General features: G+C 45.9%; 1 protein-coding gene across 1 annotated transcript in view; it reads left to right on the forward strand.

Annotated features, from left to right (window-relative positions):
- The first annotated feature begins 8,035 nt into the window (after positions 1-8,035).
- The window catches only part of CHCHD4 (coiled-coil-helix-coiled-coil-helix domain containing 4), a 12,280-nt gene continuing 973 nt past the window's right edge, over positions 8,036-19,342 (forward strand). Inside the window, 4 exon segments of the mRNA XM_027776669.1 lie at positions 8,036-8,086; positions 15,319-15,637; positions 16,682-16,780; positions 19,185-19,342. Coding sequence (XP_027632470.1) covers positions 8,036-8,086; positions 15,319-15,637; positions 16,682-16,780; positions 19,185-19,342 — 627 coding nt within the window.

A 19,342-nucleotide genomic window follows, 5' to 3' on the forward strand; every position in this document is an offset into this window, starting at 1 on the left:
TTTCTGTCTCTCTGTCTCTCTGTCTTTCTGGTGAGTGCACACGCCCTATAGCAAAAAATCTCTCCAAAAAAAAAAAAAAACCACATGGGCAGTGGTAACACAACTGGACCCACGTGGGCAACATCCTGGGTCCTGGGTAGTGTCTTGGAACCTCCTGAGCACACTGCGCATGCACATCCCTGTGATCCAACTGGCAGGGGCTGAGAGTAGGTCGCAGGGTGAAGACTCCGTTGGAGGTGCCTCCTCCCCCATATTTCTCATGGAAGAAAGAAATGAAAAGTTAAGAAAAAAATATGTCCCTCTATCTGAGGGCTTATAGGAGTCCCAGGTTCTCTGGGAGTCCAGCACCTTAACCAGCAGGCCACCTGCTGGCCCTACCTTGTTTATTTTTTGTCATCTTACTTTCTGCCTGCCTTCTCTCACTAAACAAAGCTAGCACTGGCTCTGGTATACAGCAGATGCTCAGCTCTGTATTTTTTTTTTTTTTATTTTACTTGTCATTATTGTTATTTTTAATTTGACCAGAGCAATACACAGAGAGAGAGAGACAGTGAGAAAGCAAGCTGCCAGGTCCGAGTCTTGAACCATGTCAGCCACGTGGGAGTCCAGCACCTTTGACCACCACACCACCTGCCAGCCCCTCAGCTCTGTATCGAATCACGTGTATTCCTGCCCTCTGTTCTGTGACACACACTTGCCTGTGCAAATTTATTTCAGGGGCCTACCTCCCAACCAGCCTTTAGATTAAAGGCCTTAGTTTGGCATTCAAGGCACTCTGCAGTGTGGACTACACTGGCCTTGGCTCCCTTTGCTCCCTGGCCTTGGGCCACCCACACTTCTTCATGTCAGTGCCACAGTGTTCCTTCCTTCCTCCCTTCCTTCCTTTTTGTAAGTTAGCTGCAGGGCACGTGCACCTGACTGGGGGTCGGGAGTGGGCACGAGGAACAGAGGAATGCCCACCCCCACCCTGCCCCGGGAGATGGCCATGCTGCAATCCCTTCTCTTCCATTCTTTTCTCAGGGTTTTGGGCATGCACACACGTGCGCCTTGTACATCCAGCCACCTTAACCTCATGCCATCTGCGGGCCCCTACTCCTTATTCTTTATGTCAGGAACACTGGGAAAAGGCCAATAGGTGGCATGGAACTTGAGGTGACTGGATCCTTCCTGGCTGACAGGACAGTTTGAGACCTGGATCCAGGGACTGGACAATCACTTGGGATGCATGTGCTTCTGGACCCAAAATCCTGGGAGAAGAGAAGGGACTGCAGCATGGCTATCTTATCCTCCCTACCCTCCTGAAAAAAAAAAAAAACCACATGGGCAGTGGTAACACAACTGGACCCACGTGGGCAACATCCTGGGTCCTGGGTAGTGTCTTGGAACCTCCTGAGCACACTGCGCATGCACATCCCTGTGATCCAACTGGCAGGGGCTGAGAGTAGGTCGCAGGGTGAAGACTCCGTTGGAGGTGCCTCCTCCCCCATATTTCTCATGGAAGAAAGAAATGAAAAGTTAAGAAAAAAATATGTCCCTCTATCTGAGGGCTTATAGGAGTCCCAGGTTCTCTGGGAGTCCAGCACCTTAACCAGCAGGCCACCTGCTGGCCCTACCTTGTTTATTTTTTGTCATCTTACTTTCTGCCTGCCTTCTCTCACTAAACAAAGCTAGCACTGGCTCTGGTATACAGCAGATGCTCAGCTCTGTATTTTTTTTTTTTTTTATTTTACTTGTCATTATTGTTATTTTTAATTTGACCAGAGCAATACACAGAGAGAGAGAGACAGTGAGAAAGCAAGCTGCCAGGTCCGAGTCTTGAACCATGTCAGCCACGTGGGAGTCCAGCACCTTTGACCACCACACCACCTGCCAGCCCCTCAGCTCTGTATCGAATCACGTGTATTCCTGCCCTCTGTTCTGTGACACACACTTGCCTGTGCAAATTTATTTCAGGGGCCTACCTCCCAACCAGCCTTTAGATTAAAGGCCTTAGTTTGGCATTCAAGGCACTCTGCAGTGTGGACTACACTGGCCTTGGCTCCCTTTGCTCCCTGGCCTTGGGCCACCCACACTTCTTCATGTCAGTGCCACAGTGTTCCTTCCTTCCTCCCTTCCTTCCTTTTTGTAAGTTAGCTGCAGGGCACGTGCACCTGACTGGGGGTCGGGAGTGGGCACGAGGAACAGAGGAATGCCCACCCCCACCCTGCCCCGGGAGATGGCCATGCTGCAATCCCTTCTCTTCCATTCTTTTCTCAGGGTTTTGGGCATGCACACACGTGCGCCTTGTACATCCAGCCACCTTAACCTCATGCCATCTGCGGGCCCCTACTCCTTATTCTTTATGTCAGGAACACTGGGAAAAGGCCAATAGGTGGCATGGAACTTGAGGTGACTGGATCCTTCCTGGCTGACAGGACAGTTTGAGACCTGGATCCAGGGACTGGACAATCACTTGGGATGCATGTGCTTCTGGACCCAAAATCCTGGGAGAAGAGAAGGGACTGCAGCATGGCTATCTTATCCTCCCTACCCTCCTGCCCAGGGGTGATTTCTCCCTTTCCCTCTTTCTTTCTGTCTCACTCCAGCAAATGCACACGCCCTATAGTAGAAACTAAAGAAAAATACAGTGGGAAAAAAATCACAGGGAAGAAGAAAGGGTGGATTCACATGCTAAAACCTACAACCCTTTGTGGCATTACAACTTGTTCACTGTAAACTACAACATGCCTTTTTAGACAGTAACCACGATGGATGTCAGTGAGCCAGAGTCTCAGGATTATGTTGGACTGAGGCTTTTGAAATGAGAATGGACCAGGCCAACAGCTGGCACAGTGGTTAAGGCAGCTGGATCCCACGTGGTCAAGTCCCAGACCTGGCAGCTTGAGATGCACACCAGGCACTTGTGCATATATGCCCAACATTTCGGAGGGAGGGATGGAAGAAAGGGGATTGCTGTGTGACAATCTCCCATGGGGAGTGCTTTCTCACTTTCCCTGTCCCCAGCGAGTGCATGTGCCCTCTGGCAGATTTAAAAAGAAAATTTTTAAATGGACCTTGTCTTACACAGACTGTTCTGTGCTGCTTTTTCGTTACGGTGCCTGGTGTAGAATAAGAATTTAATTTATCTGCACTCACCTTCCTGACTTCAGGGGAATCAGCTTCTAGGGAGTTGGATTCTAAATACGAAAGTCATTTTTTTGGAGAGGTTTTTGCTATAGGGTGTGTGCGCTTGCCAGAAAGACAAAGAGAGACAGAGAGATAGAAAGTGAGAAGTCACCCCCCAGGGGGATGGCCATGCCACAATCCCTTCTCCGTTCTCCTCTCAGGATCTTGGGCATGCACGCACATGCACCCGGCATGAGTTTAAGCCACCGGGTCCAGGACTCGAACTGTGGTGGACTACATGGGAGTTCAGTGACATAGCCATTATGCTAACTGCTGGTCCCAATATGAAAGTCCTGAGTGGTCTGATTTACTAGACCGTTAAGACCTCCTTACCACGCTCAAAATACACCACAGACACAACTGAACTGGTTTTCTCTCTGGCTTCAGATCTGTTTTTCTTGGGTTGACATCAGAATAGCTGGACTTGCATCACAGGTGTGTTGAGTAAACTCTGAAAAAAGCAGATAACTCAGGACTACAGGCTTCCATTGTCCTCGGACACGTCCCTGGGGAGGGAGCTCACAGGAGACAAGAGGCTGATTTTTTGGCAGGACACGCGTGCCTTCCTTCTGGGTGGTATGCTGAGAGATTCTGGTGTAAAGATCCCAGGGTGTTACCTTTCTGGGGGACATGAGACCATCTACCCAGGGATTTGTTTCTCTGACTCACGTGATGGTGGTAACCATTGTGTCTTCCTGCTCTTTGCTGGGGCCGAGGCCTTGCCCTGATCCAGAGTTCGGTTTCCCCTGTTCGAGGAGTACTTAGCACCCACTGTGTAGTGGGCACTGTTCTAGGCTCGGGGAAGAATGGAATAGATGAAAATCTGGGCCCCAAGGGGACCGACAGTGCCCTGGCAGGCACAGGTGGTAAACAGACGTATACTGTGTTAGGCGGGGACCCAGCCTGGTCGCACAGTCAGTAGGAAACTGAACTACGGTATTGGAGGCCACATGTCTGACCAGGGGTTCAGAGCCCCGGTTCAGCTTGATGACAGGCTGGGCACGTGGCATGTGTACCCAGTATTCCGACAGGTAAGAGCTGGAGGAAAGGGGGTCTTGCATGACAAAATCCCCGTGAGGTTTTAGTCATCAGGAAGGTCATGATGTATTTTTCTGTTTTTCCGAGCAAACATGCTTTATGAAGGGGCCAGCAGGTGGCATAATGGTTACATCACTGGACTCCCACATAGCCAGCCATGCATGGTTCATGTCCTGGACCTGGCAGTTTGAAACTCACGCTGGATGCATGTGCGTATGTGCCCAAAAATCATAAGAGAAGAAGGAATTCTGGTTGGCCATCCCCTTGGGGCATGGGGATGGGTGATTTCTTGCTTTCTGTCTCTCTGGTGAGCTCTTGTAACCTATACCAAAATCTCTCTCTAAAAAAAAAGGCATCATGACTTTCCTAACAACCATATGTGTGTGTGTGTGTGTGTGTAGCATGACTTTCCTGACAGCCATATGTGTGTATATATGTGTGTGTATATTTGTGTTTATGTGTGTGTGTGTGTATATATATATATATCTTGTGCACACTATTACAAGTAAACTAAAACATGTATATATTAGGTGAGGAGAAAAATGAAGGCAGGGAAGGGAAGTAGGAAGTAGTTAGGGGAAGTGGCATCTGAGCAAGAGGTGAGGGCAGAGAGGGGTGGCTGTGAGTATCTGAGGGGACAGTGCTCCTCACGAGAGGGCAGCCTGAGCAGAGGCCTGAGGCAGGCATGCATGCAGCATGTCCAAGGAACGCAGAGGTCAGCGTCCCTGGAGTGGTGGGATATGGGTCATGGGGGTGTGAGATGCAGATCTTCGTGGACGTGTTTGAAGGCAGAGCCAACCAGATGTTCTGATGGAGGTAGGAGGGAAGGCCAGGAGTGGAGGATGGAGGGCAAAACTACTAAACTGGGGGGTGGGGGTGTCTGGGTGGCTAACCAGTGGGTCAGGTCTGTTCTCAGACCCATCATGCAGTCCTGCTGTCAGAGTGACCCCTGGGGTCTCCACCTCCTGACCCTTACCAGGGTTCTGGGTGGGGACTGACTGCCTTTGGCCAATTTGTGCGCTTTGGGCTCAGCTTTCTCCACTGTTGAAGGCAGAGAATGCCCCTCCAAGAGCTTTCTAAAACTTTACTGACATCTCTGGCCTATGATTGCTTCTTCTCTTGGCCACAATATCCTTGGCAGCTGATGCTATTTAAATCATTACTTTGCTGTCTTTGGAGTGGGATTTCAGAGAGCGGAAATTCATTTCACCTCTTTGTTTAACCCAAGTCTCGATTTTTGCCCTAATCACATGTCTTAGTCTGTTACCGTGTTGCTCATTGAAACGGGGTGAATTTAAGAGAAGGTAGGGTTATCTGACTCATGTAGAAGTTCTAGCAGCATTGGCAGAGGGCAGAGCCTTGAACAGAGCTGTGCTTATAAGTTTCTGCCTGTTCTGGTCTCCTTTGCCCTCTTATAAACACACCAGAACTCAATGGTAGGGTCCCCACCCCCGGTGACCTCATCACACCCGAGGCCCCACCCTGGGACACATGAGGGATTTAGTTTGCATTTAACACCTTTACAATACAACCCTGTCCCAACTCATGATGCGCCAATTTTAACACCTTGTGAGGGAAAGGTAGGCTGAGCTGCTGGTGGGGCCTGTTTTCTGAGGCCCAGAGGGTCCTGAGAGGAAGGAGCTGGGGGTGTGCTCAAGCCCCAATTTGAATTCCAGTCCTCAGACATGCTGGGGCCCGCTGCTGCTGTGAGCCAGAAGGTGTCCGTATCCTTCTGAACATGTATATTCAACTTCTTTTTGAACTTTTGGAAATGAAAACATGAGCGTTTTTATATGTTATGCATATTTTATATATTTTTTTCTCCAGAGAGGTTCCTGAGAAATTTCATGACCTGCTAGGCTAGCCGAGTACTCCATTAGTTGCCCATCTGTGACTAGTTCCTTCTTGTCCCGTTAGATCTATTAAGGGTAAATACACATTGTCCTTGTGTCTTTTCTTTTTTTTTTTAAGATTATTAATTTTTTTTTTTCCTTTTTTAAATTTGTTCTTAAAAACCTTTATTTTCCTCTAAATATATAGTACTTTTCTGTAATGATGTGAAAAGTCTTCATTTCCCTTTTTCCAAGTGTTGATATTCAAAAAAGGCAAGGTCTTGGGACCAGCAATTAGCGTAATGGCTATGTCACTGAACTCCCATGTGGTCGACCACAGTTCGAGTCCTGGACCTGGCAGCTTAAACTCACGCCGGGCGCGTGTGCGTGCGTGCCAAAGATCCTGAGAGGAGAATGGAGGAGAAGGGATTGTGGCGTGGCCATCCCCCCAGGGTGGTGATTTTTTGCTTTTTGTCTGTCTGTCTGTCTGTCTCTGTCTTTCTGGCGAGTGCACGTGCCCTATAGCAAAAACCTTTCCAAAAAAAAAAAAAAAAACAAAAAAAACTAAAAAAACAAAAGGCAAGGTCTTAAATGTAGACTAATCTTCATCTCTTCAATGTCTTGTATGCTAACTTAGTTTCGTATGTAAGTATTTGTATTAGTTTTCCTCAGGGATTTATATACACATATATATTCCTACACAGATATGTATAAGCTTTTTATTCTCATTTTACCACTTGACAATACAACTCTAAGTTTGTATTATACAGCTATCCCTTGGCCAAGAACATTTGCAAGAGCAAGTCGGTTTCTGAAGAACTCTTGTTTGGTGGGTGAAGGATCCGGTTTCTGAAGAACTCTTGTTTGGTGGGTGAAGGATCCACTGAGGATTCTCATTAGTTTTGTCCCTGTCACCTGATTCACTGGACCTAAAATCTCAGCACACAGATAAAGTACAAGTTGATTTGTCTTTAATTGTTTTCAAATATTTTATCTATCCAAATTGTTTTGCATTTGTAAAACAGTTGCCTCTTAGATCTGGAATAATTTTTACTCCCCTGGATTTCATGACTCAGGTATCTAAGATTTGCAGCAAACATAGAGAGGATATCTTTTTTTATTTTTATTTTTTTTTTCTGGAGAAGTTTTTGCTATAGGGTGTGTGCGCTCACCAGAGAGAGACAGAAAGCGAGAAATCACCCCCGAAGGGGGAATGGTCATGCCACAATCCCGTCTTCTCCATTCTCATCTCAGGATCTTGGGCATGCATACACGCACATGCTCCCAGTGTGAGTTTAAGCCACTGGGTCCGGGACTCGAACTGCAGTTGACTACATGGGAGTCCAGTGACAGCCATTACGCCAACTGCTGGTTCCTATCTTCCTAATGCTTTATGGGGATGACTTTGACAATTATATATGTTAGTGTAAGATATTATGTAATAACGTTGTAATAGGAGAATAAAAGTTTGGAACACTGAAGAAATCCTGTTTTTGATTGAGTGAAGTATCTACTCCACAAATTACCAAGACCTTTAAAGTAAAATTGATGGAATTAATTGTGTTCAACCAAGGTTATTAGGGGCCTTTGCTGAATTTGGGCATTACATTACAAACTCTTGCTTTTGCTTGTTTTCCTTTTTTTTTGGAGAGGTTTTTGCTATTGGGTGCATGCGCTCGCCAGAAAGACAGAGAGAGACAGAGAGACAGAAGGCGAGAAATCACCCCCAGGGGGGATGGCCACGCCGCAATCCCTTCTCCTTCATTCTCCTCTTGGGATCTTGGGCATGCACGTACATGTGCCCGGCATGAGTTTAAGCCACCAGATCTGGGACTTGAACCGCGGTCAGCTACATGGGAGTTCCACATAGCCATTATGCTAGCTACTGGTCCCTGCTTGTTTTCTTTTTTAAATTAAATATTTATTGAAGCCAACCACATATATATGCTACATTTGGTAGAATGCAGAAATTAGTACAGTAATCAGGTTGAGATACTATCATGTCAACCACCACGAAGGAGACCAAGGCCAATCAACAGTCAACAACTCAGGTCAGTCCATTTGAGCTCCCAGTCAAGGGAGCAGTGTTCCTTTATCTTGGTTAAGCCAGTTGGGTTATCCATTCCAGCTCTGCACCTTTTCCGGTTTGTTCATGTCAGAAGTCCCTGGAAATGGGAAAGCTTTGATGTCACCACCAGCTCCAAGGACCACAGAAATCTTCACCAGATGTGTTCCCATTTTTCTTTATAAAGAGCTTGTGGAAGGAGTTGCGAAAGCCCCCTTTCTGGTCTTGCCTGGGATTTCGGTCACTGAAAGATGTTTGTTCACTTTCTCTTTCTTCCTTTGGTGTCTTCTAAATGCATTTCTTCCAAATAGGTCTGCTTTTCACTTTGGGACCTCTCTTGGGGGAAGAAGGTTTGGGGCACGCCTTGGCTGTGCCCCAGGTTGCTCAGCCTGCTTGGCCTTGAGTGGTGCAGGCTGCTACTGCTGCTGGGCATATTATACCTATTATTATTATATTTTAAACATTCAATCACTATACATCATTTGACTTATAAAGCGAATCTGCCTAACATGAAATTCTTCTGAAAAGCCCAGTCCAATTGAGGATACTATACGTGTTATCATCAACAGGTAATAAACCATTTCTGTGTCCAACAAATGTCATGCCAATTTTTTCTCCTGCTTTCGTTCTCTATACTCTTCCCATATCCCCACACCCCTCCACACTGTCTTCAGCATTCATAAATATTTTCACTGCTTTTATGCCCTCCAGTATTTCAATTTCTACCATAGAGTAGAGATAGTCAGTATATATTAAGTAGATAAATACAATATGTTTCTTTCATAGCCTGGCTTGCTTCACTCAGCATATTCGACCACTTTCTATCAAATGCCAGGTTCTTGTTTTTTTTTTATGGCTGAATAGTATTCCATAGAGTATATGTGCCACACTTTTCCAATACGCTCATCTGTTTGCAGACATTTGGGTTGGTTCCATATCTTAGCAATCATGAATAATGCTGCAGTAAACATTGATGTGCAAACACTTTTCCTACTGAGTTTTTGTGTAGGTACCCAGAAGTGGGATTGCTGGATCAAATGGTAGTTCTATTTGTAGATCTTTGAGGAACCTCCATATTGTTTTCCACAGTAACTGGACCAATTTACATTCCCACCAAAAGTGTAGGAGAGTTCCCCTTTCACCACATCCCTGCCAACACTTGCCACTTTTTGCATTTTTAATATTTGCCATTCTGACAGGGGTTAGGTAGTATCTCATTGTACTCGTAATCTGCAGATTAAATGATGAGGGATGTCGAGCATTTCTTCATATGCTTTTTGGCTGTTCATATGTCTTACAGAGATTTTTATTCATCTCATTTTCCCATCTTTTAATTGGGTTAATAATTTTTTTGGCAAGGGGGGTAAGCTGTTTGAGTTCCCTGTATATTCTGGTGATCAATCCCTTATCTGAGGCATAGTTTACAAAAGTATTCTCCCTTTGCGAGGGTTATCGATTCACACTAATTACTGTGTCCTTTGCTGTGCAGAAACTTATTAATCTGATATAGACCCACTTGTCTGTTTTAGGGTATTGCCTGTGCTTTGGGGATCTTATTTAAGAAGTCTTGGGGACCAGCAGGTGGTGTGGTGGTTAAGGCACTGGACACTCCCACATGGCTGACTGCAGTTTGAGTCCTGGACCTGGTGGCTTGGTTTCTTGCTTTCCTCCTCTCTCTCTCTCTCTCTCTTTGCTCAAAATAAAATAAATGAATGAATAAATAAAATTAAATATATAATTCTTAAAAAAAAAAAAAGTAGTCTCTGCCTACCCCAATGTCTCCCAGAGTTTCCTCAATGTTTTCTACCAGTAGTTTTATAGTTTGAGGTCTTTGGTTCAGATCTTTGATCCATTTTGAGTAGATTTTTTTTGTTAAATGGTGAATGATGGGGATTCAGTTTCATCTTTCTAAGCAGGTGGATACCCAATTTTTTCAGCACCATTTGCTAAAGAGGTTTTCCTTTTCCCACTGGATTGACTAGTATTCTTTGGCACAACTTAGTTGGCTGTAAGTTTTGGGGTTTATTTCTGGGATCTCTATTCTATTCCATTCATCTGTCTATTTTTTGTGCCAATACCATGCTGTTTTAATTATCACAGCTTTGTAGTATATTTTGGGGTCAGGGAGTGAGATACCACCCACTCTACTCTTCTTGAACAAGATTGTTTTGGCTGTAGGAGGTCTTTTATGATTCCAGACCATTTCTTTCTTTCTTTTTTTTTTTTTAATTATATTTGGGTTTTTTTTTCCAGTTTGATCAGACTGAGAGAATGCCTTTTATAGTATTCTCTTTTCTGATTGCATTGGCTAAAAATTCCAGCACTATATTAAAAAGCTGTGGAGAAAGTGGGCAGCCGTGTCTAGTATCAGTTTTTAGTGGAAAAGCTTTAGTTTTCCCTCATTCAGTATAATGTTCACTATAGGTTTTTCATATATGGCTTTTATTGTGTTGAGAAATGACCCTTCTATACCAATCTTTCTGAGAGTCTTAATCATGAAGGGATGTTGTATTTTATCAAATGGTTTCTCTGCATCAATTGAAATGATCATAAGGTTTTTATTTCTTTTTGTTAATAGAGTGTATTATCTTTATGGTCTTTCGTGTGTGAAACCACCCTTGCATCCCTGGAATAAAGCCCACCTGGTCATGATGAATAATCTTTGTTATATGTTGTTGGGTACAATTTGCAAGTATCTTGAGAATTTTTGCATCTGTATTCATCATATTTTGGTCTGTAGTTTTCCTTTTTTGTCATGTCCTTATCTGTTCTGGGAATGAGGATGATGGAGCTTCATAAAATGAATTTGGAAGATTTCCTTCCTTTGGATCTTTAGGAATAATTTGAGTAGGATAGGGGTTTACTCTTCCTTACAAGTTCTATAGAACTCAGAAGTGAAGCCATCAGGACTTGAGCTTTTCTTTGTTGGGAGATTATTACTGATTACATTTTATGGCTTGTTATGGGTTTAGTCAGGCTTTCTATGTCCTCCGGATTCAATCTTGGCAGATTATATCCATCCAGGAATTTGTCCATCTCCTCCATGTTCTCTTGTTTGTTGGTGTATAGTGGCTCATAGTATCCTCTAATGATGTTTTGTATTTGTATTGTGTCTGATGTAATGTTGCCTGTTCATTACATATTTGATTTATTTGGTTTCTTTCTTCTTTATCAGTCTAGCTAATGGTGTGTCGATCTTGTTAATCTTTTCAGAGAACCAGGTTTCGCTTTCATCTACTTTCTGTTTCATTTATTTCTGCTTGAATCTTTATTATTTATTTTCATCTGACTTTTTTTTTTTTCTTTCTAATCCTCTGAGGCATGATGCTAGGTTGTCTATTTGCCACCTTACCATCTTTTTCTTATATAGACTAATTGTTAGGAACTTCCCTCTTTTGACTGCTTTTGTAGTGTACCATAGATTATGGAAACTCATGTACTCATTATCATTTATTTCCATAAATTTTTTATTTCAGACTTAATTTCTTTGGTAGTTAAGTCTTTCAGAAGTAGGTTGTTTAGTTTCCATGTGTTTGTGTATTTTTGAGGATTTTTCTTGAAATTAATGTCAAGTTTAATTCCATCATGTCAGAGAAAATGCTGGATATGGTTTTTATGCCTTTGAATCTGTAAAGGCTTGATTTGTGTCCTATCATGTGGTCAGTCTTTGAAAAGGTTCCATTGCCAGAGTGAGAAAAATGTATATTTTGTATTCTTAGGGTGGAAAGTTTTATAGATGTCTGTCAAGCCCATTTGATTCTTAGTATGGTTTAGGTCCTTTATCTCTCTGCCTATTTTTTGTCTGGAAGATCTGTCTAAAGGAGATAATGGGGTGTTGAGATCCCCAACAATTATAGTGTTGCAAGCTATCTCTCCTTTTAGCGCTGGCAGTCTTTCCTTCACATATTTAGGTGCTCCTGAATTGGGTGCATAGATATTTCTAAGAGTTATGTCTTCTTGATGAATTAGCCCATTTACTACTATATAATGCGCTTCTTGGTCTCTTCCTACAGTTTTTGTCTTAAAACCTATCTTGTCTGAAATCAGTATGGCAGTTCCAACCCTTTTTTGATTTCCTTTCACATGGAATTCCATTTTCCAGCCCCTTACTTTTAGTCTGTGTATGTTTTTATCCATAAGGTATGTTTCTTGTAGGCAACAGATGGAGGGTTTCTGTTTTCTGTTTTAATCCATTCAGCCAGTCTATGTCTCTTGATTGCAGAATTTAATCCGTTAACGTTCAACGTTATTATCGATATTTCCGGACGTGTTCCTATCATTAAGTGATCCATTTTCTTGGTTGTTTATTATTCTTTTATATCTGTCTATTTGACTTTTTAGTTTTCCTGGTATAGCTCTCCCTTCAGAACTTCCTGAAGAGCTGGTCTGGAGTTGGCAAATTCTTTTCAGGTTTTATTTATCTGAGAATATTTTTATCTTTTTTTTCCATATGAAGGATAATCTTGCTGGATATAGTATTCTTGGTTGAAATTGTTTTTCATTTAACACTTTTTACCTATTCTTTCTTTGCCTGCATTGTTTCCAGTGAGAAGTCCAATGTTAGCCTGATAGGATAACCTTTGTAAGTAACATAGTTCCCTCTTGCCAATTTTTTTTTTGGAGAGCTTTTTGCTATAGGGCGTGTGCGCTCACCAGAAAGACAGAGAGAGACATAGAGACTGAAAGCGAGAAATCACCCCCCAGGGGGCATGGCCATGCTGCAATCCCTTCTCCTCCATTCTCCTCTCGGGATCTTGGGTACGCACACACACGCACCTGGCATGAGTTTAAGCCACTGGGTCTGGAACTCAAACCGTGTTGACTACATGGGATTCCAGCAACATAGCTGTTACGCCAACTGCTGGTCCCCATCTTGCCAATTTTAATATCTTATCTTTGTGATTTTGGCCGATCTGGCTATAATGTGCCTTGGAGAGGATCTTCTTGAGTTGATTCTACTTGGGGTCCTATGTATTCCTTGGGTCTGAGTATTTGAATGTCTCATTAGGTTTGGAAAGGTTTCTTCCTAGATTTCCTGGAATAAATTATGAATGCCCTCATTATTTTCTTCCTCTTCTGGGATACCTATTATCCGGATGTTTGGGCGCTTGATGGTGTCTTATATTTCTCATATTATCCTCTTTTTTCTTGGTTGTTTTCCCAGTTTTTTTTTTTTTTTTTTGGAGAGGTTTTTGCTATAGGGCACACGCGCTCGCCAGGAAGAGAGAGACAGAGAGACAGAAAGCGAGAAATCACTCCCCAGGGGAGATGGCCCGCAGCAGTCCCTTCTCCTTTATTCTCCTCTCGGGATCTTGGGCATACACGCACACGCACCCAGCATGAGTTTAAACTGCTGGGTCTGGGACTTGACCCTCCGTCGACTACATGGGAGCCCAGCCACAAAGCCATTATGCTAACTGCTGGTCCCTTTTTTCAGTTCTTTTTATAATTTTTTTCTGTGTTAGAGATTTTGTCTTCTACAGTCAAGATTTGGTCTTCTGCATTATGTAAACTACTTTTCATACTTTTGAAGGAGATTTTAATTTCCCGTATCACATTCTTCATGTATAACAGTTCCATTTGATTATTTTTTATGGTGTCTATTTTTTCTTTCAAGTAGTGAAAGGACTTCCTCATCTCCTCGAGCTCATGGTCTCTTTTCTCTTGCATCTCATTTAATCTAGTCCCTGTAAATATTCTGAACTGTTTATCCAACATCCTCATGATTTCCATCATGTTGTCTTTGGTTGATGAGGAATTGGTGTCTTCCCTCCGGGGAGATACATTTTGCTGGTTGCTCATATTTCTTGTGCCTCTGATGGTTTCTAGTCATCTGATGATCTATACGTTCCTTCCTAAATTATTCAAGGTATCTTTGAGCATTCAGAGGTGTGCAGAAGTAAGCAATTGGCAATCTCTCTTCTGCTCTGCTTCCCCGTTGTTTACCAGCACCTTGCATTGTTGTCACTGGTCCCAAAGTCGTCCCTGTTTCTAGAGAACAGTTGTGCCTCAAACCGAGCCACTGACTTTCAACCCAGTAACAAAGAAGCGATCGTGTGGTGTGCAATGTGCCATACAAAACACCAAAGTCTTGAGAGTCCAAAGGCAAGTTGGGGAGGGGATGAGCCATGGGTCTCAGCCATTAAGCCGTCCTGCTGCAGGTGGCCTGCTTTTCAGCAAGGCCCTTTACCGGAACAGGTGTCTGGATCTTCTTGTGTCTGTTTTTAGACATTCCAGAAAGCAGAGGTCCTGGGGACAAGCATGCAGTGGACAGTATAGAAAGTGACACCCTTGGGTCTTTGAGCCCAGAGTTCCTCTCACGTTGTGTCTTGGGCATGTTTCTCAGCCCTCTCTGCCCTCTGTCTCTGTCATTTCTGTAAGAGATGCTGTTGGTATGAGGGTCAAGTTCAGATGTGAGATACACTGCGTGGGCACAGATACATGAATGGGCAGCCCTTACTGTTCTGCCTCCATCTGTCATGGCCTATGTTCATATGGGAGGCTGGGGACCCTGGGCGACTACATGGGTTGTGCTGGGCTGGCCATGCCTAACCTGGCTCTGTGGCCCCGTCTCTTGGGAAGCCTGTGAATCACTCGCTGCCTGGCTGAGAGCTTGATTTGGCATGTGCTGGGTGAGGCAACCCCACAAGCACCTTCCATAGGCAACCAGATTTGGACCCTTTGCCTTTCGGGCCTTGACTGGGTCTCACCCTGGGGCCTCGGCTCAGCACCCTGCAACGGGAGGACAGCTGACAGGCAGGACCCAGAGATGGACCAGCCTCATCTATCCTCCAGGGATGGCTGAGGACTGATTCCAGCTCTGCAGTGGAGCTCCCTACCACCATGTCTGATGCTGCCGGCCAGGGCTGTTAGGAAGGTGAGATGACGTGAAGGCATAGAGGTGGAGGGGAGGGAGCAGGCAGGCCGTGGGGTAGGTGAGGCCGGCCATCTGGACCTTAGTTTCCTGCTGTAATAAAGGGGGTGAGCGTGTTAATGCTTTGTGGGGTCACCATAAAGTTCAGGTGAAACAAGGCATGAATGCACCCAGGCCAGTTTACTCAGTCAGTTTTTAATTCCCTTTTCTGTGCTCCTCGGCCCCTGCACGAGAAGTTCATAAGGTAAGAAGCCGCTGGCCAGTGCTCTGGAGGTCTCAGGTCCCCTTGGCAGCCAGCCCGAGGGGGAGTGCTGCAGCCCCGATAACGTGCTGTGCGCTTGAAGCACTGGCTCAAGGCTCGTTCTGGCCGGGCTACAGACGACCCTATTCCCCAGCTGATTGGCTTTGTCCTAAAAACACTGAATATACCACAGACGGTCACAGGGGTTAGTAACTCAGCAGCCTATGAAGATCAACCCCCTCGATCCCCCTCCAGTCCCCGTACTTGCTGGGAAGAGGTCCCTGTGCCTGGTGAACTGGGGGTGGCCGCAGTGTTCCCCACTGGCAAGACCCCTCCTCAGGCTGTGATTAAGGACCCAGAAGCCTGGAGGGGCCTTGGCCACAGGTACTCAGCTGCCTGTGTCCTCAGCCTTTCAGAGGCAGGTGCCTGGGCCGTCCCATAGGTCTCCCGGAGCAGCCTGCAGTTCCAGCACCCACTGCACAAGCCTCGCTCTGTCAGAGTGCCCAAGACTCAGGCATCCTGAACCCTGTGGGGGATTCTTAGGATGCTCCACAGTGTGTCCTTCTCTTTTTCTTTTTCATTTTTCTGAATTGCTTTAAGGCATATCTACCTATCAGAGAGGGGGGAGATAACCCCTCCCAGTGGGGTGTGGTCATGCTGCAATCCCTTCTCTGTCCTGCTCCCACACATGTGCCTGCACACGCACGCACACACACACACACACACACACACACACACACACACCCTCTGTATTTTTTATAAACCACCACGTCTGGTATTTGAACCATTCGCTGTGTGGGAACTGGCCTGCTTAACCACTGAATTTTGGGGCTGGTCTGAATCTCCTTTCTAGGGTGCTTTTTCTTTTCTGTCTGCCCTCAGCCATCCTCTTCCATTCCACTCAGCATCTGAGAGCAGCTTGTGTGACAGAGGTGGGTGCCCAGCGGCAGGCATTCTGAGCGTCCGTAGGGCTCCATTTTACAAGCTCTCTGAGAGCTGACTGCAGGCCCGGAGGAGGGGCACAGCGGTGGTGCTCACAGCTGGTGGGGTCTGATGGGGACAGTTAGTGCCAATGGGCGTTCTGAGACAGGACTGACTACTTTCTTTTGCGTGTGTTTGTGTGTGTGGAGGGGGACTGTTTCTTTTTTTGATAGGAAGAGCAAAAAACTTGTAATACTGGTTTGCTGTTGACAAAGTTGGGGTCTGAATGCAGTCATGTGAGTGAATTGAGAAGGGTCCTTCCTCCCCTCTCACCTGGAGGATACTTCTCTGCATGCACCACCCCAGGGGAGCTGTCCCGCCTGCACAGTCAGTAGGAGGGGTGCTAGACCACCCCCAAGAGGCAGCGTGCAGCTCGGGGGCTACACAGGGACAGTCTTCAAATCAGTTTGTGTGGCCGCTTTGGGCTTGAGGCTGACCCACCGCTCTCGAGTGTAACGTTCTTTCCTTTGTTCTCCAAACTCTAGGGAAGGATCGAATCATATTTGTGACCAAAGAAGATCATGAAACGCCAAGCAGTGCAGAGCTGGTGGCCGATGACCCCAGCGATCCGTACGAGGAGCATGGTGAGTGACACAGGGCCTCTCAGGGACCACGACGTGTCTCGGGGCAGGAAACTCCATGTCCATAATTCGTCCCACTTCGTCTTAGCCAGGGCTGAGCTTTGAGGCGTCCATCTCAGCCACAGGCCAGCTCCCTGTGAGATGGCAGCGGCTGGACCAAGCTCTTTCCAGCCCTGGTTCTGATGCCCCTCCTTGGCCACCAGGCCAGAACACAGAGGTGTCCCTCACTGACATAGTTCTGTCTCTTCTCAGATTTTGCAGTGATCTGAAACACTTGATTTGTTGCATGATTAAGTCTGAAGGAGAGTGTCAATGAGTTCCAGCAGTTCACATTGTAAACGAGGGTGACAGGGATCTTGCTCCCTGTCAGAAGTATTTTTTTCTTTCGGAAGCTGGTTGTACAGTTTTGGGGGCCTATTTGAACCCGCAGGGGGAAGCATTTGTGTCTGGATGTCCAGCACTGGGATCCCTGCGAGGGTACAGAGAGGTGGAGAGATGGGGGGAGAGGGCATAGGCTGTGGGAACCCTGAGAACCCTGATGACCACAGTCTCTTTTTGGACCCTGTGACCACTAGAATCCACTTGTGTGAGCCAGGACTGGTCAGACCTACAGCAGGAGTCTGGGAAGGGACTGTGTGCATTACCAGGTACAGCTGAATGCAGCAGGACTCGCTCTGCAGCTGCCAGTGACGCTGGTGGTCTGCTGCCCGCTGAGGGGCAGGATCAGCTGACACCCCCATCGCTGGCTCCATTTGATAATGACAAACAACATAAGAGTTCCATAATCAGGGACACTTCCTGAGCTGAAGGAAGAGACAGGGTATGGCTTAGGACTTTGGATACTAGTGCAGAGTGCCAGGCCTGCTTCCATTGTACAGTGAGCAACTGTGTAATCCTACAGGCATTTTAGAAGCTCTGGGCATTTTAGTGTCCCCAGTCTGAGAAGATTCAGGTAACAACTTTGTTTGAATCATATTTCTCTGTCACAAAACTGAAAATGAAGGCATCATCTTGAAAGCATTTTAGTTAAACCAGTAAGTACTATTTAGATGAAACAAAGTTAAAAGGTAAAGAATAGTAAGGAGTCTATATAATATTGAAGATGAGGACCCACAGTCTACTGGTTAAAGGGGCCAGATACCGAATGGAGGAGAAGGGATTGCGGCATGGCCATCCCCCCCGGGGGTGATTTCTCACTTTCTGTCTCCGTCTCTCTCTGTCTTTCTGGTGAGCTCACGCACCCTATAGCAAAACCTCTCCAGAAAACAAATAAAAGTAAAAAAAATAATAAAAAAGAAAGAAAGGAGCCAGATGCCATCTGGCCAACTGCCTTTCAGATTATAGCCCTAGTGGCTTGAAAGACACACTGGTCACATGTCATGTGCATGCCCTCAATTCTGACAGGATAGACAAATGGAAGAGAAGGGATTGTGGCATGACCGTCACTCCCATCTCTCTGACAAGTGCACTAGCTCTCTAAAAAGAAAAAAGTGAAAGCCTATCTATAACCATACCCTTGTCCCAACATATATGTACAATGAACAATTTGGTTAACATTTCTTTCTTAAAAATTCTGCCATAGGGTACAGAGGCAGAGAGAGAGAAAGTGAGAAATCACCCCCTAGGGGGACAACTACACTACAGTCCCTTCTACTCTATTCTCCTCCTGGGACTTTGGTATGCATGCAAGCCCACACACATGTGTCTGGCATGTTTCCCAAGCCACTGGGTGTGAGACTTGAACTGCGCAGTCAGCCATGTGGATCCAGCCCCATACCCACCACGCCGCCATCTGGCCCAACAATCATTTATACAAGGACTGAGCTTACGCAGTCACATCGTTCTAGTATCTTGGGCGTCTTTGCTCATCACTGCCGAAGGATAAAGGTCCTGGGTTTTGCTGGTCCAACGACTGCTGAGCTGAGAGTGGCTGCAGGGCAGGAGAACTTGCAGGGCAGGGAGCATCGGGGTCATCTGGTCCTGATGATGTCTGTGGGGTGGCAGCAGGGATGAGAAGGAGAGGAGCAGTGCCTCAGCTCCGTAAAGTGCTTTGGCTTTCCAAACCCCTCACTAACCGTCCAGGTGGAGTTCTGTGGGCCAAGTGGCTTCCAGTATCTAATTCGGGGAGCACAGCCCAATAGCACCGGGAGTGTCAGAATAGGGTCAGTGTTGCACAGAGAAAGGTGCCGGTGGTAGCTTCTCTCCTGCTGGGTCAAGGAGTGCTGGATTTGTGCTAGGCGTCTGACCAGATCCCCGTCCAGAAGGAGGCCCACACTTAACACTTCCCTCTGCTGCTGAACTCCACTTCTGCACCTCCACAGTGGCCTGGGAGGACTGGACTGGTTTTGCATTTTCTGAAACTCAGAGAATATCTCTCACATTTTCCTTGCCTGTCTCTCTGTTCCAGGACTGATCCTGCCCAATGGAGACATTAACTGGAACTGCCCGTGCCTTGGGGGAATGGCCAGTGGCCCCTGTGGAGAACAGTTCAAGTCAGCCTTTTCCTGCTTCCACTATAGCACAGAGGAAGTCAAAGGCTCAGACTGTATAGACCAGTTCCGGGCC

Source organism: Tupaia chinensis, unplaced genomic scaffold (assembly GCF_000334495.1).
Source record: "Tupaia chinensis unplaced genomic scaffold, TupChi_1.0 Scaffold000704_1, whole genome shotgun sequence".
Lineage (NCBI taxonomy): Eukaryota > Metazoa > Chordata > Mammalia > Scandentia > Tupaiidae > Tupaia > Tupaia belangeri.